The 14,839-nt window shown below is 33.9% G+C and overlaps 4 protein-coding genes across 4 annotated transcripts; 2 read left to right on the top strand and 2 right to left on the bottom strand.

Annotated features, from left to right (window-relative positions):
- Positions 1-1,409: 1,409 nt before the first annotated feature.
- MONOS_8413 (Aspartate aminotransferase) lies at positions 1,410-3,687 on the bottom strand. The gene is made up of 8 exons (XM_067878822.1): positions 3,624-3,687; positions 3,366-3,553; positions 3,208-3,315; positions 2,834-3,124; positions 2,511-2,765; positions 2,248-2,388; positions 2,070-2,147; positions 1,410-1,986 (listed from the first exon to the last, which is right to left on the bottom strand). The coding sequence occupies exons 1-8, from the start codon at positions 3,643-3,645 to the stop codon at positions 1,810-1,812; spliced, it is 1,260 nt and encodes a 419-aa protein (XP_067722373.1). The 5' UTR covers positions 3,646-3,687; the 3' UTR covers positions 1,410-1,809.
- Positions 3,688-3,799: 112 nt separating this feature from the next.
- MONOS_8414 (putative cilia- and flagella-associated protein 20) lies at positions 3,800-4,978 on the bottom strand (the record flags this gene model as incomplete). Its single annotated transcript, XM_067878823.1, has 5 exons — positions 3,800-4,134; positions 4,203-4,437; positions 4,502-4,582; positions 4,640-4,800; positions 4,894-4,978. 5 exons carry the CDS (start codon positions 4,976-4,978, stop codon positions 4,127-4,129), a joined length of 570 nt encoding a protein of 189 aa, XP_067722372.1. The 3' UTR covers positions 3,800-4,126.
- A 170-nt stretch (positions 4,979-5,148) lies between these two features.
- Positions 5,149-6,950, top strand: MONOS_8415 (Methionine adenosyltransferase 2). Its single transcript, XM_067878824.1, has 3 exons — positions 5,149-5,218; positions 5,270-5,347; positions 5,421-6,950. Exons 1-3 carry the CDS (start codon positions 5,155-5,157, stop codon positions 6,455-6,457), a joined length of 1,179 nt encoding a protein of 392 aa, XP_067722371.1. The 5' UTR covers positions 5,149-5,154; the 3' UTR covers positions 6,458-6,950.
- A 94-nt stretch (positions 6,951-7,044) lies between these two features.
- Positions 7,045-9,559, top strand: MONOS_8416 (putative dipeptidyl-peptidase; the record flags this gene model as incomplete). The annotated part of the gene is made up of 2 exons (XM_067878825.1): positions 7,045-7,164; positions 7,223-9,559. The coding sequence occupies 2 exons, from the start codon at positions 7,045-7,047 to the stop codon at positions 9,245-9,247; spliced, it is 2,145 nt and encodes a 714-aa protein (XP_067722370.1). The 3' UTR covers positions 9,248-9,559.
- Positions 9,560-14,839: the final 5,280 nt, after the last annotated feature.

Genomic DNA, 14,839 nt, shown 5'->3' with positions numbered 1-14,839 from the left:
CAAATCAAAATTAACAAAAAATTAAAAAACTTTCATTGTGATGTAAAAAATCAAAGTTTTGAAAGCAAAATTATAAGTACAAAATCTTTCTTTAAACATATAAATCATCTCTTTCAATAATAAATTCAATACTTAAGGAAAATCAAAAGGAGAAGTTATAATGTTGTTTTCAACACATGGAAAGCATACGAAGGATATATTCTGCAATAAAATGATAGAACAAACTAGCTAATTTGAAGAATGCACAAAATTGAAGATTATTTTAAAACACGTATTTTGCTAAAACATGGAGAATTTGAGAACAACAAACCGACTGTTTCTGTTGAATCAACTTTTCGTTTCGCAAGTGATAGTTTTTTGACTTAGAACCGATCATGAGACAATCTTCAATATGTTCCATTATTCAATCTACACGAAATATGAAAGATACATAACCAAAAAGAAAATGCATTAAAATGGTAAATTGAAATTGAATGATTATAACGTGCATACCATTTCTAATTTGTTTATTTTCGAGTCATTTACTCAAAGAGCTCTTAAACAAAACATGACATTAACAAAACATATCAATCATACTCATATCATTCAATTTTGGGAGTCCTTTTTGGATATTGTTGATGGTATGATCGACATTAAAAACGGACAGATCAACATTTTTTTGGGACAGACTGTATCAGAAGCAAACATTTTTTCAATGAAAATGCCTGAAGTCAAATATTTTTGTCCCATTTATTTGAAAATTTAACATTTGCGACTATTCAAAAAGAATTTCACATTTCTCAAAATGATCACATAAAAGAAAATGCAATTTCGAAATAACTTCATCTTTTTCATATCAAACAATGCCGTTGATGACAAGTGCGAGTGATAAATTATTTAATTAAAATTTTCCAATTGAATAACAATGAACCTTTTTATTAAAACACAGAATTGTAGTTTTTGATTTCAAAATGCATCACGTTTTTTATATTCTTCTGTATTTTCTTATTATTTTTCAAAAATGATAAAGGAAAAAAAGTCCGTTGTGATAAAAACGTGTTTTAACGGATTCATGCTCATTATTTTTGAATTATTGCAAAAAATATGTTATCCTGCTTTATTGATTGTTTTGTTTCATTAATATTTTTGTTTAAAATATATTGAAACGTTCTTTTTTTTAATAAACACGTGAAAATGAAAATTGAATATTTTCATCAATAATTCTTCCATATCACCAAAATTCACCATTATGGAAACAAATGCTTGACAACGTTGTTATTTACACGTCGGTGAATATTTGTTGATTGAAATGCATATTTGATGAAAATATTCAATAATTATTTACTTCGGAAAATATTTCCAAAGTCACTTTTTCACAATATTCAGACATTTGCTTGAAACTTGCTAGGAAAAATATTCCACTGAACATATCAAAACAAATTAAAAAATTCGGTGTTCAACAGTTTGAATACAACTAAAAATTGATTTCATAATTAAAAAATTAAAAAAAGAACAAAAAATCCAATGAATTATTTAATAAATCAATTTTGAACTGGTAGCTTTTATAAAATAGAATAGCACATTTAAATAAAATACCCATTCATTGCAATAAATGACATTTGTTTCAGAACAAATAAGGACCACTGAATTTTCTTTTTAAAATAATTGTATTATTTTTCCATCATGATTCTCATGAAGAAATGCTATTTAACTTAACATTTACCAAACACAACTATCTTCCTTAATATTAACAGAGTATACTTGTAAAAGAGTGAATGATTTACAAAAACAAAATCACAGCAAAAAAGAATTCAACAACAATTGTAAAGGCTACTTAGTAGCAGCGGCTTTTTGCTCTTTGATCTCTTTCACTGTCTCTGCAATGCGAGGAATAGCTTTTTCGATGGTTTCCATGTCGCAGCAGTAGGCAAATCGGACGCTTCTGCTGTCTCCAAAGGCACATCCTGGCACAGCCAACACAAGACGCTTCTTAAGAGCTTCAGAAAACTAAACAGAAAAAAAGAATTATTTAAAAAAAAGTGAATAAAAACAGAATAATATAAGGAATAGGAAACACGGAATTATCAAACCTCTTTGTCAGTAACTCCCTCAGGTACACGAGGGAACAAATAGAATGCTCCTTCTGGAAGTTCGCATTGAAGTCCAGCCTTTTTTTTGATATTAATTTTCATAGAAAAAAAAAAAAGAAAATATTCAAAATATTTATGATTATATTTTCATAACCAATAATAATAATAATAATCAAACCTCAACAAGTCCCTTGTGGAATACATCTCTCCTTTGCTTGTACCATTCAACAGATGCTGACACATCACATGAGATGGAACGCTCAACAGCAAATTGGATTGAAGAAGGTGCATTCACAAAGCCAAGCACTCTTGTTGCAGTCTAAATAGACAATCATTTATCGCATCAATCAAAATTGTATTCAAAAAATATGATCATAAAAAAACAGAAAATAAATAGAAAGGAAAAACAATGAACGTTTCCAATTCAATTGAACAACAAACTGACAAAGCGCCTTGCATTTCTGAAGAGAACAAGCAAGGATGCATAATAATGAATCCAATACGTTCACCTGGCAGTGAAAGATCCTTTGAAAATGACGAGACAATGAATGAATACGAGTAGCAGTTGAAGATCGATGGCAGCGGGGTGTCTTTGCCGAGATATGACAACCGACGATAGGGCTCATCAGACACAACGAACACTGGCGAGGCATCGCGTGACTCGCTAAGACGCTTGGTATACACTTTCATCAACATCTTTCAGAGAAAAAAAATAAATTTAATAAAAATCATAAAATAGAGTAAAGCCACAAAATAGTGCAAACTTCTCCCAACTTTCTAAGAGTAGCTTCTGAATATATTTTTCCTGTTGGATTGTTTGGAGAGTTAATGATAATTGCACGAGTTTTTGGAGTGATAGCTTTTTCGATTGCATCAACATCCAAATCATAATGTTCATCTGATTGAACAATAACAGCTTTGCTGCGAGCGATTTTAATATATTGCAAATATTCTGCGAAAAATGGAGCAATAATGATAACTTCGCTATCCTCCGGGATTATGCAATGAAATAGAACACTGATTGCAGCTGCAGCACCACAAGAAAGTACGAAATGCTAAATAAAATTATAACAAATAAATAATTGTTTGATTGATTTATCAAAGGATTATTTTTCATTTATGAGAATGATCCGCAAACTTCTGCTCTCAAAGGAATGTTGTGCCATTTGCTCAATTCGGCAGCAATTGCAGCTCTTGTTTGTGGTCTTCCAACATTTGGCATATAAGAATGAAGATCCGGAGGGGGCTACAACAATATGAAATTATAAAAGAAAAGAAAACGAAAGAATAACAAACATGAGCTGTAACTTCAGCAAGTGCTTTTTGAAATTCTTCAGGTGGGGGTAATGTAGGATTCCCCAGAGAAAAATCAAGCACTTCATCTCCATGAGACTTACGCAATCTTGCGCCTTCTTCAAACAGATTTCTGATCAAAGAAGGTTTCAATGCATCAGCAAAAATTTCGGGAATTAAAACTTTTTGTGCTGAAAAAGAAATTATTCAAATGAATTGTAATGTTCATAATTTTAATTTCATGCACAATGTTATGCAAACGTGGAACAGGAGCAACTTCCATTTTTTGATTCAACCTTTTGAGAATTAAAACAAATTGATCACTAACCTTAACAAATAATGATCTGATTGTGAATAACACATACAGATTATATGTCACGTATGTTTTTTGTTTTTGGAAAGTTGTATCAACACAAATAAAAGTTAGATATTCATCATTATTTTAAAACGATTCACTTTATGAATGCGTTTATTTTTGGAGAAATATCACAAAAGATGTAAAAATGGTATTCAAAAAAATGTGAGCTAATTGCAAATTTTTTGTGAGGTGTGTTCAACGCTTCAAAAAAGAAACGGAAAAGAAAAATTATCATTAGAACGTGAGTAATTGAAAACTGATAACCGTACAAATATATGTCATAAAAATTTTAAAAATTACAATTGGATTTAAAAAACAAGATGTTATAAAAGGTTTGAAAAAATTATGTTTTGTTTCATTTTTGAAAATTTTTCTTGTGAAATGTTTGACGATTTTTACAACTGTATTATGCTTCTAATGATTAAAAAGAAAGAAAGAAAAATAGAAAAAAATAAAAGTTATTGCAATCATAAATTTCAAACTTGTCGGAAGATAAAGTTTAAATTCTGCTGGAAGTTCTTCCTCTGAATACAATCTGTCAGAAAAGTAGATTCTCCTCAAACGGCAGTTACAATGAACTTGCACGCGAAGTGTTTCAAGGTAATTTGTTCCGTACGCTCTCCTCGTAAAATCAGAAAGATTGAATTGAATTTGATTCCAGCCATCATCTAAATTCATAGGAATTGTACAAATAAATGGCTTTACACGAGTTGCACTCTAAGGGATTTGAATAAAAAATGATTATAAAAGTTATATAAAAAGAATAACAAATTTGCAATGCCTGATAATTGCTTGCTCTAAAACGACGCTTGATACTTTTGTCATCAAGAACTTGAACTTCAAAAGAGAAATATTTCTTCATCTGAAAATTATTGTGCAAATGACACAAATTATAATTGATAATAAAATAAATCAATACGTTTTTAATAATCATCACTAAAAATGGAAGCTTGATTCCGAGAGTTTTTGCTGGATCAGCAGGACATGTAATATAACATGTAGCCACGTTTGTACCTATTATTTCTATAACAGAAGTTTGAATATGAGGATCGGTGATGCGCTTTATATGACCATTTTCAACTATATACGAATAGATGATTCAAATATCAATTAAAGAAAATTCATTATTGAAGTGCACAATTTTGAAGATATAATAAAATATTTTGAACAAACCATGCTGTCCCCATATTGCAAGTGGTTTGCTACCAATTGAGTACAAGATAGAAAGAAAGCCCGATTGAAATGTGGTTTTAAACATTTATGAAGTTAAAAATATACAAATAACATTGTCTTGATCATGAAATTTCTCAAACAGATTTTTCAGAAATACAAGTTTCCATTCGTTATTCCATACTGATAATGCTGCAGGAATCTTATTTGAAAATTTTGCAGAAATAAAAAAATATATATCATGATCATATTATTTATTTTTTAATGTCAACATCTGATTCTGAACTCTTTTATTTCACAAGTGAATCAGTATCTGAAGGACATCCAGGTATATAGTGCTTACAATTTATCTGATTTTTATTGCATGACTTATTGTTAGACAAACTATGTGATCTTGTTTCTGATGCAATTGTTGATGAATGCCTGCGCCAAGACGAACACTCTCGTGTTGCATGTGGCATGCTAATGCATTTATTGGTAATTTTATTTTTAAAGCTATCTCTCTCTTTCTCTTTTTGCCATTAATTCAGAAACTGCATGCAAAGGAAATTGGTGCGTTGTTTTTGGCGAAATAACTTCAAATGCGAATCTAAACATTCCTGCGATTGTAAAACAAGTATATAAAGATGTGGGTTATGATGATGCTACATTTGGAGCAGACTACAAGACACTTGAAGTTGAAGTTCGTATTTCGCAGCAATCATCTGAGATTGATGGAGCAGTCTCTAATGTTGCCGAAGCTGATACTGGCGCAGGTGATCAGGGCTTGATGTTTGGCTTTGCTTGCAACGAATCCGAGGAATTGGTTCCGCTTACTCTCCTATTTTCTCACAGATTGGTCGAGAAGTTATCTCAAGTTAGAAAATCAAGAGTTCTCCCATGGTTACAACCTGATGCAAAGTCGCAGGTTACATTTGCATACAAAATGGAAAAGCGTGTTCCTGTCCCACAATTTGCAGATACCATTGTCATTTCAACTCAACATACTCCAGATGTGTCTAATGAAGTGATTCGTCAAGAAGTTATTGACAAAGTCATCAAAGCAGTGATTCCACCACAATATCTCACAGAAAAGACAAAGATTTATGTGAATCCTTCAGGAAGATTCACTTATGGCGGACCAAAATCTGATGCCGGACTTACCGGAAGAAAGATCATTGTTGATACATATGGTGGATGGGGAGGACATGGCGGAGGGGCATTCTCCGGAAAAGATTGGACTAAAGTCGATAGATCTGGTTCATATCTCGCTCGTTGGATTGCAAAATCACTTGTCGCAAGCAAAGTTGTAGACCGTTGCCTGATTGAATTATCATATGTAATTGGATTGGCACAGCCCATTTCTCTTTTCATTGATGACTTTGGAACATCAAAGATTCCAACAAAAGAACTTCAGGCACTTGTGAAGAATAATTTTGATATGCGTCCAGGAATGATTGCTACACAACTTGACTTGAAAAAGCCACGCTTCTACAAGACTGCAGCGTATGGACATTTTGGGAGAACGGATCCATCATTTACATGGGAAGTTCCAAAGATGCTCGATTTCACAGTTGTGAAGGCTTAATAGGAGGAACGTTAGATTCAAATTCATTACAGAAGGATTTACACAGGATAACAAAACTTAGGTGTTGATTTTTTTAAATGGATTATTTTGTGCCTCTTCAGCGCTATCGCAGAACGATCGTAACAAGAAGAGGAGATTCTGGCTCTGTTCCCAACTTAAAAAAAGTCTGGAAAATGATCTGCAAAGTTAAAACAGTTGAAGCTTCGCTCCTGTTCTTTGCAGTTAAAACGGAGTGTTCTTGTTTTCGTTGCTGAAAAACTTCTAATCTTCTTCTCGGCTTTCTGCAAACGTGCTTTGGAGGCCTATTGCTTTTTTTGTTGCATTTTGATGTTCTATTTTTTTATTTTTTCTATTTTTTTTTTAACTTTTTTGATTTTAAAGATAACATTTTTATTTGAAAATAGCTTTCAACGTTTTTTTTATTCTTTTTCTTCCAAACATTATATTTTGATGTTTATTTGTTTCATACAATTTAAGCATTTAAAATCTTTTTGAATTTACTGTTTCTTTAATTGTTAAAACGCTGAAGAACATTCATACAATTAATTAAAAATTCCAAAAAATGGTTAGTACCCTTAAAATTAAAAATGTTGAACGTAATTGTGCTTATTGTGTCTTCTCTTTTGGGAGAACTGGTGCCATTTACAGCTGAAATGATGAAAGAACTTGAAACTCCGAATGTTGTTGTTTCAAACTCTGATAACACAGTTTGTCAATTTTTTTTACAGTTTTATTTTATTGAGCAAAAATTCATTTATATTAAAGAGATTTGCTTTTTTGACAGTTAAAACGCAACTTGATTTGGGTCAAACTACATACAGAATTTATGTGAGCGATGGAACAGCAGGCGGAACAAAACAAATTGCTCAAAGTACTTCAATTCGTGATATTACTTGGACTGCTCATCCTGATGTTCTTGCTTATTTTACTGATGATAATGGTAATACGAAACTTGTTCTTTTGAATGTTGCAAATGAAAATTCTAAAGTCGTTAAAGAATTCCCCATGCACACAACAATGCTCAAATGGAGTCCAAAAGGCGGAGTTGTTTGCTTTGTGGCTTATGTTTATCCCGGCATGAATATCGAGGAAACTGCTAATAAAGACAAAGAAATAGAAAAATTGCCGTACAAAATGCTTGTTTTTGATCACACTCCTGTTGTTGATGAAGTTGCTTATCGAAATGGAAAACTTGCACATGTGTTTTACATGATTGCAGATAATGAAGAATCTGATTTTCATTACACCTTTACGAAAGAGCCAGTTGATGCAATGAAGTCCCATAAAGTTGATGGACCAGTTGTCTTTCCCGGAACAAGCGACGATTTTGCAGTTTCTCCTGATGATAAGTACATCGCATTTAGTTGTCTTCAAGGAGAAAACAGCGCATTCACGAATAATAGACTCATTTTCTTACACGATATTGGCAACCCAGACAAACAAGACGTAATTATATCACCAAATGACAAGAGGAACACTCAACCATTGTTTGAGCCAACAGAGAAATGGAGCCGAATTTTATATATTTCCACACTAACACCAAATGACGAAACAGACATCACATCTCTTTTTGAATACAACAGGGAAACAGGGCAAACTCGACGACTGACAGAAGATTTTGAGTATGGCATTGCCACTGCTGCATGGTCATCTACTGCTCCAGACACGATTCTCTGCACAGCGAGAATCAAAGGCCGAACACGCGCTGTCGTCTTTGATGCTGTCAATGGCTTCCAGAAGAGCATCTTGCCTGGCTCGTCCATCACAAGTGTCTGCCAGCTGGGCACTCAGAAATACGGCTATGTGAAGTCGACAATTGCGCAGCCATTTGAAGTATATGTGTATGACTCGACTGTGCCGAATGCAGAGGCCAAAGAGTTGGATACCACGAAAGACGGCTGGAGAGACGGAGATGTTGCAGGAGAGACGCGAGTGACCAAGCTGACTGATGCTGTCTTGGCCAAGTGCTATCCTTTGGAACCTGCCATCGAGTATTGGTACACTGGCGCCAACAACGAGAAAATCCAAGCGTTTTATGTGCGTCCCCTCTTTTCTCCTTCTTCAGCACCGAACACTTCCCCCACACCGCCGATGAAATGGCCGCTTGTGATGAACATCCACGGAGGGCCAGAGTGGGCAACGAACGACGAGTGGGATCCGAACTGGAATCCGGAGGTGTTTGCGCACCAGGGATATGGTGTGTTCTCTCCGAACCCGCACGGCAGCGACAGCTTTGGGAAGGCGTTTGCGGACTCCATCCACGGGCGGTGGGGGTCGTGGCCGTATGAAGATATCATGGCGGGGCTGGCGTTTATCCTGGCGACGGACACGTCACTGGACAAGGACCGTGTAGCTGCGGTGGGTCCTTCTTATGCGGGGTACATGATGAACTGGCTGAACAGCCACACAGACGCGTTTGCGGGGATTGTGTGCCATGCTGGTCTGTTTGACCTGAACACGTTTTATGGAGAGACAGATATCCCGCGCTTTATGGAGAGGGAGATGAAAGGGCTGCCGTGGAAGCCAGAGGAAGGAAACGAGAACTGCTATGAGAAATGGTCTCCTTCTTTCTTTGCCAACAAGTACAACACACCAATGCTTGTCACGCACGGTGGAATTGACTACCGTGTTCCGTTTGACCAAGGATTCATGGCATTCAAGACACTGCAGTGGAGAGGTGTTCCGTCACGCTTCGTGTTTTTCCCATCGGAGCCACATTACATTCTCGATCCATTCAACTACGTTCGTTGGTCAAAGGAGATATTGAGCTGGCTGCGTTCTTATGTCTAAAAAGAATAATGAGAGTTTATTTTTTATGTTTTTTTTTCCACCAAATTATTTGTAGTTATTTCTTTTTCTTCGCTTCTTTTCTTGATTTTATATCTCATCTTGATTATCCTTCTGATTTTGCACATGTTGTCTTTGAGTATTCTTTGATATATCATTTCTTATTAATCATTGCAGTACTTTGCGGATCTGAGATATTCTTACTGATAATAACTTTGTTGTTATTTACTATTTGTTCTTCAAATACATTATCTAGGCGTTTTCAACAAAATGAGAGAAATTTTTATGTTAATATAAAATGTACTTGTTTTCAAATATGTTTCTTTTTTATTCAAAAAAGAAATGGAAAGTTAAGAAAAGAAAAGAATTAAAAAAAGAAAAAGAAAAAGAAAAAGAAAAGAAAAAGAAGAAAAAGAAGAAAAAGAAGAAAAAGAAAGAAAGAAAGAAAAGAAAAGAAAAGAAAGAAAAAAGAAAGAAATAGAAAAAAGAATAGAAAAAAAAAAGAAAAATTGAAAATTTGAGAAACAGAGCCAAATGAAAAGAATATGACTAAACATTCACAAAATAATCTGAAATATTAAACGGAAATCCAAACCAATATTTTCTATGAAGATAATAAAACATTTTATGAAAGCTTATGATGGTATCTTCGCATCCTTCCTTTTCCATATTTTCGAACACTTTCGTTTTCAACTCTTTTCTTTTCCTTTCGTTCATTTCATCATCTTCCTTTTCTTTCAATCTACGTAAAATTGTCAAAAAGCAGTCCAAACGATCAGATTGTGCTCTGTTATATACCCTTGGTGGAAAACCCGGTAGTTTGTGGAAAACCCGGTAGTTGTGGACTCAAAATTGGAGCTGTTTTTTTTTAACATTTATTTCCACTCAATATTTTTTGAACATTTTGGTTTACGTTTTGCAAGATGTTTGAAAAGTTTAATAATTGAATTAAACAAAAAAGAAACAAATCAAAATGTATTATCATATATTTTTGCATTTGTGAAATGTTATAATAAATGACAAATCAATCCAATATTTAAAATAAGTTCTCTTTCAATGCAAAAAAATGAAATAACATTCAAAAAAATAAAATCGTTTCATTATTGTCCACGGATTAAGACTCATCGTCGACTTTTCTTCGCTTGCATGATGAATTTTTTGAATTGCGTTCAAATGCCTCAGTTTCTTTATCTTCCTCAAATATATAGCTCATTTCGTTTCCATACATAAAATCATCATCCATTCTTTTTCTCCTGAGTCTCACCTTCCTTTTCACCACCTTTGTTAACTCTTCTGTTTCATTCTGTCCATCCTTTTCTTTTTCTTCTGAAAAAACAAGTTTTTCATCCATTTTTTCTATTTCATCCATTTCTGTCGACAACTTTTCTTGCTTTTCCACTTTCAATTTTCGTTTTTCTTTTGGAGAAAAATCTCCAAACAAACTTTGCTTTAAGTTATTTGAAGATAAATTATCTGAAGATGATTTTTTCTGACGAACAGGGGAACCACTCACACGAGAAAGCACCGGTGCAGCTGCCACTGGATAAACTCCTGTATTTAGAAATGCTGTTTTTATCGTTGAAGGAGACGTTGCTGCTGATAATGCTTCTGGCAGAACATCAGCCAAAGCTTTTCGATACGAAGAAGTTGCAAAATGCGAGGGCGCAACAAAAGAGTTCTGTAAAACTTGTTTGAATCTGGAGAACACGCAATTGTCGCAAGGTTGGAGAAGGTGTGTCATGTTAGGTGGTAAAAATTCGATGATAATATTGTTTTTTTCTGCAAAAGCAATAACTTCTGGATCGTGGTGAGATCTGTGATTGTCTAATAAAAGAAGAGCCTTTTTTGATTGGGACACTTTCAGTTTATCGGAAATCAAAGGAAACCATTTCTGAATCATTATAAATCTAAACAAATCCGAAGTGATCCAGCCAGAAGATGAACCTACGAAAGAAATATTAAAGGAAGACAATAAAGAAAATTCCTGTGGAATCGTTTTTCGGGGGTAAATCAAAATATGAGGAAGATGTGATCCATCAGCACATACACATACGCAAATTGTTGCGTTTTCTGTTTTTGGCAACGAAGAAGGAGAGGGTGGAATTTGATTTTTTAAGCAGACTACTAATTTCTCTGTTCCATTCCCAATTCGTATTGAAGATTCATCAAAATTGTAGATATTGGAAGAACAAATATTGTGAGATGAGATGACAGTTGTCAACCTTTCGAACCATGAACGAATAGTCTCAGGAGATTGTGCGTTGATTTTAGCAATTTCCATGGGTCTAGATATACTTGCCTTTAAAACTTCACTCCTTTTTATTAAATCATATGCATATTTGGAATTCACTTCTTTTCTTTCTTCTCCACTTTCACGATCTGCATTCAAAACCTCCTGAATCTATAAAAGTCAAAATTGAAAAATAAGAAAAAAATAATTTTCATAACCATGGAATGAATATCTTTTAGTCTGATAATCTTTTGTTCCGAAAGAAGAGCAATAACTTGATTTTCCACAGTTTCAAGTTGTTTTTTCGATATAATCGAAGGCCGACCCGATATACCAATTTGGCGCTTTGCCTTCAACGCAGCCATTCCCCTTTCCCAAGCTCCATTGGAGATGGCATGCGATCCCACTGCTGTCTTCCACGAAACTGTATATTTCTTTTTTATTTCAAATATTTTTTTAGAAGGCGATGAAAGCAAGCGGTAATCAGAGGATGCAATTAATCGGTTGAGGTGATTAGAAGATATACTTTCAGAAGTTTCCATTATAATACATCAGATCAACGAATGAATTTATTAAATCTTGAAGAAATGAGGGGATAAATTGTAACAAGTAGTTGCAATGACACAAAAAGTTTAGTGTGGATTTTTATCTATTTTTATTTCAGTTAAAAAGCACTCTTTATTTGAATACAAAACAAAGTTCCAATTGGTCTCAAAAAGGTTAATAATATTATTTGAAGAATAATTTGCAGTTATTGTTTAACAAACTCATCTGGTTTGAAACCTTTTTCGATATTTAAAGCTGTAGCCATCAAATATGCAATTATTTCCTTTTAATACCAACTTTTGAAAATATCAAACTACCGGGTTTTCCACAAACTACCGGGTTTTCCACCAAGGGTACCGTTTGTTGCTGAAATTCCTCCAAAACAGCATCAATTGCTCTTCCTTTCAGCAAGTCTTCAACTCTCACATTTCCATTTTCTGTTGCATTTCTTAATGAACAAATGCACCAATTGCTAATTTCTTTGTTATTTTCTCTTGCTGCTCGACACACATGAGCGACGCTGCCTATAAGCTCAGCAATTTCTTCTTTCCATAATCGGAAAAGGCGAAAGAAAATCCCCAATGCATGAAGCCATCTCTTTATTATATTCACTTCATTCGCTTCTTCTTTGCTCATTTCCTCTTCTTTCTTCTTCCAATTCATCCACTTTGCCAGCTCTTCTAATTCTCTTTCCGCCTCCCTACAGAAATGCAGTTCATTCACAATAACATGTTCAAGACTATAATCGAAGCGTAATCTATAAATCAAAAACTGCCAAGCAGACTGATAGGCAAGCTGAGTGAGGTTGTGATGTTCCTGATGATATTTCAGAATATCTTTGGTTTCGTTCAAATACTTTCCTCGTTCGATAAACTAATTAGAAATAAGAAAAATATTAAAAATCAATTTTATTAAAATGGAAATTGAAACGTTCAAACATCACATTCGTCAATGCTGCTCAAAGCCATCATAGCCATTTCCACTTCTTTCTGAGCCTCCTCGTTTTCCTCTTTGTTCAAAGAAACTTTCAGAAGACAAGGCAAGATGATTGAAGACGTTTCAGATGAAGGCAATCCATTCAACAACAAATAGCATTCGCAGAGATCAACCAGAAGCTTTTCCTTCCTTCTTTCTTTTCCCTTCTCATTTTCATCAATTATTATCTGACTGAATCTTTGTTTAAATAATAAATGTTTAAAGAAATCTAAATGAATTCTTTTCGGAGCATTGCAAAATCCTATATATTTCAATAGCAAAATTGAATTTTCTATCGTAAGTTTCTTTTCTTCAATCATTTTGAGTATTTTGTAGAATAATTCAGCATTGAAAACAGAAAGCAACTCAAAATTATTCATTTCATCAATAAGTTCATTTATTTCTCCGATTTTCTGTTTCTGTTTATCTTCAGTGAATTGTTCCAACTGTGAAAATTTCTCTTTTTAAATTGAAAAATCATAAAAATAAAAAAAATTCATTTGTTAATTAAACCATTCTTTCTCATAAATTCTGGCACACCCAGAAACATTTGTGTTTTTGAAGGTGACTGCGAAATCACAAAATGATTTCAAAACAACAAATAAATTCATTTTCGAAATATTCGTTTTTGTTCAAATTAAAAGAATTAAAAACACCAAGTTACAAATTTAATAACACTAAAGTTAATACGTCTTCATGTGACGTCGATGTCATTTGCATCAAAACAAGCAAATCTTTGGATTAAAAAATTTCCTTTTTGAACAAATAAATAAGGGCGGACAACCTATAATTTTATAAGTGAAGATTTTTGATTGATGTTTTGTGAGACACGAGTATGTTTGAGCTGCTAAGATGCACGGTTTTAGATGCATCCATGCAAGTTATTGCACTGCAGAAGAGCAGGAATTTTTCTTCCAAATGGAGGAGCTGGTGACTGTTTGCATCGATTGAATTTGAAAAGTGAATTGGTGGAGGAAAATTACATGAAATATAAACTTGGTTATATATTGCAAAATACATGATGCAACATCGGCTGCGATATTTTGAATCAGAAATAATTCAAGCAAGATGCAGAAAAAGCGAGGAGAATATCCGAAAGATTGAATTGAACGGCTTGTTCAATTCGAGGGAAATATTGTGTTCTTGACATATCTTTTGCACAGGACTTGCTTTATATTGTTTTTGGGCCGAAGGTTTGTTTTGTGGAAAAGGAAAGGGAATTGGGGGTTTGAAGAATGGAAGAAGCGAGTTGATCGAAGCACTCAGCAGGCCTTAACAACAATCACATTTGCCTTTTGAATGAAGCAAGTTGGAAAGCCATCAGCGAAGACTTGGCGTTGAATAAGTCTTTGTGAAGGAGTTGATTGGAGAATATGTGTTTTCATTTGGAATCATGTCCAGCTTCACAATGGATTCTCTGTGATCGATGATGTTCTTTGCCAGCCACTTATTGTCCAGTTGTCTGTTTTTTTATGTGGCAAGAGGCAATTTTGGAGAACAAGAAAACCGATTTGGTTGATAATTACCAATCTATTGGAGATAGGAAAATATTTAAATGCCAAAAAGATGGTTTGACTTTTTTTATTTCATTCATTTTTCTTTTAAGGTGTTCTTTCAATGAATGCAGATTGTCCATGAACAGAAATGCAATGAAAAGAAGCCTTTTTTATCCTTTTTCAAAAGATCCATAAGTAATGAGAATATTCTTGTTTGCTTTGAATTCAACGATGGCATTCGTGACTTCTGCCATCTTCTTTGAATGACGCATAGCCTGACAATGCTTTGCATGAGCTTGAAAGAGAGAAAGCAGTTTATTTGGGATTATTTGTTGAGAGTATTCCGCA

Source organism: Monocercomonoides exilis, assembly GCF_001643675.1.
Source record: "Monocercomonoides exilis strain PA203 chromosome Unknown scaffold42-869251, whole genome shotgun sequence".
Lineage (NCBI taxonomy): Eukaryota > Preaxostyla > Oxymonadida > Polymastigidae > Monocercomonoides > Monocercomonoides exilis.
Note: the sequence above shows the minus strand (reverse complement) of the source record. Positions and strands in the feature narration are given on the sequence as shown.

Excerpts from the sequence above, each read along its gene's own strand:
- MONOS_8413 (XM_067878822.1), bottom strand. The coding sequence starts at position 3,645 with ATGGAAGTTGCTCCTGTTCCAC. Across the intron at positions 3,316-3,365 it reads TTGCTGAAGTTACAGCTCAT|CCCCCTCCGGATCTTCATTC; the intron begins GTTTGTTATTCT and ends ATATTGTTGTAG. Across the intron at positions 2,766-2,833 it reads CTCTTAGAAAGTTGGGAGAA|ATGTTGATGAAAGTGTATAC; the intron begins GTTTGCACTATT and ends TTTCTCTGAAAG.
- MONOS_8415 (XM_067878824.1), top strand. The coding sequence starts at position 5,155 with ATGTCAACATCTGATTCTGAACTCTTTTATTTCACAAGTGAATCAGTA. Across the intron at positions 5,219-5,269 it reads AGTATCTGAAGGACATCCAG|ACAAACTATGTGATCTTGTT; the intron begins GTATATAGTGCT and ends ACTTATTGTTAG. Across the intron at positions 5,348-5,420 it reads ACACTCTCGTGTTGCATGTG|AAACTGCATGCAAAGGAAAT; the intron begins GCATGCTAATGC and ends CCATTAATTCAG.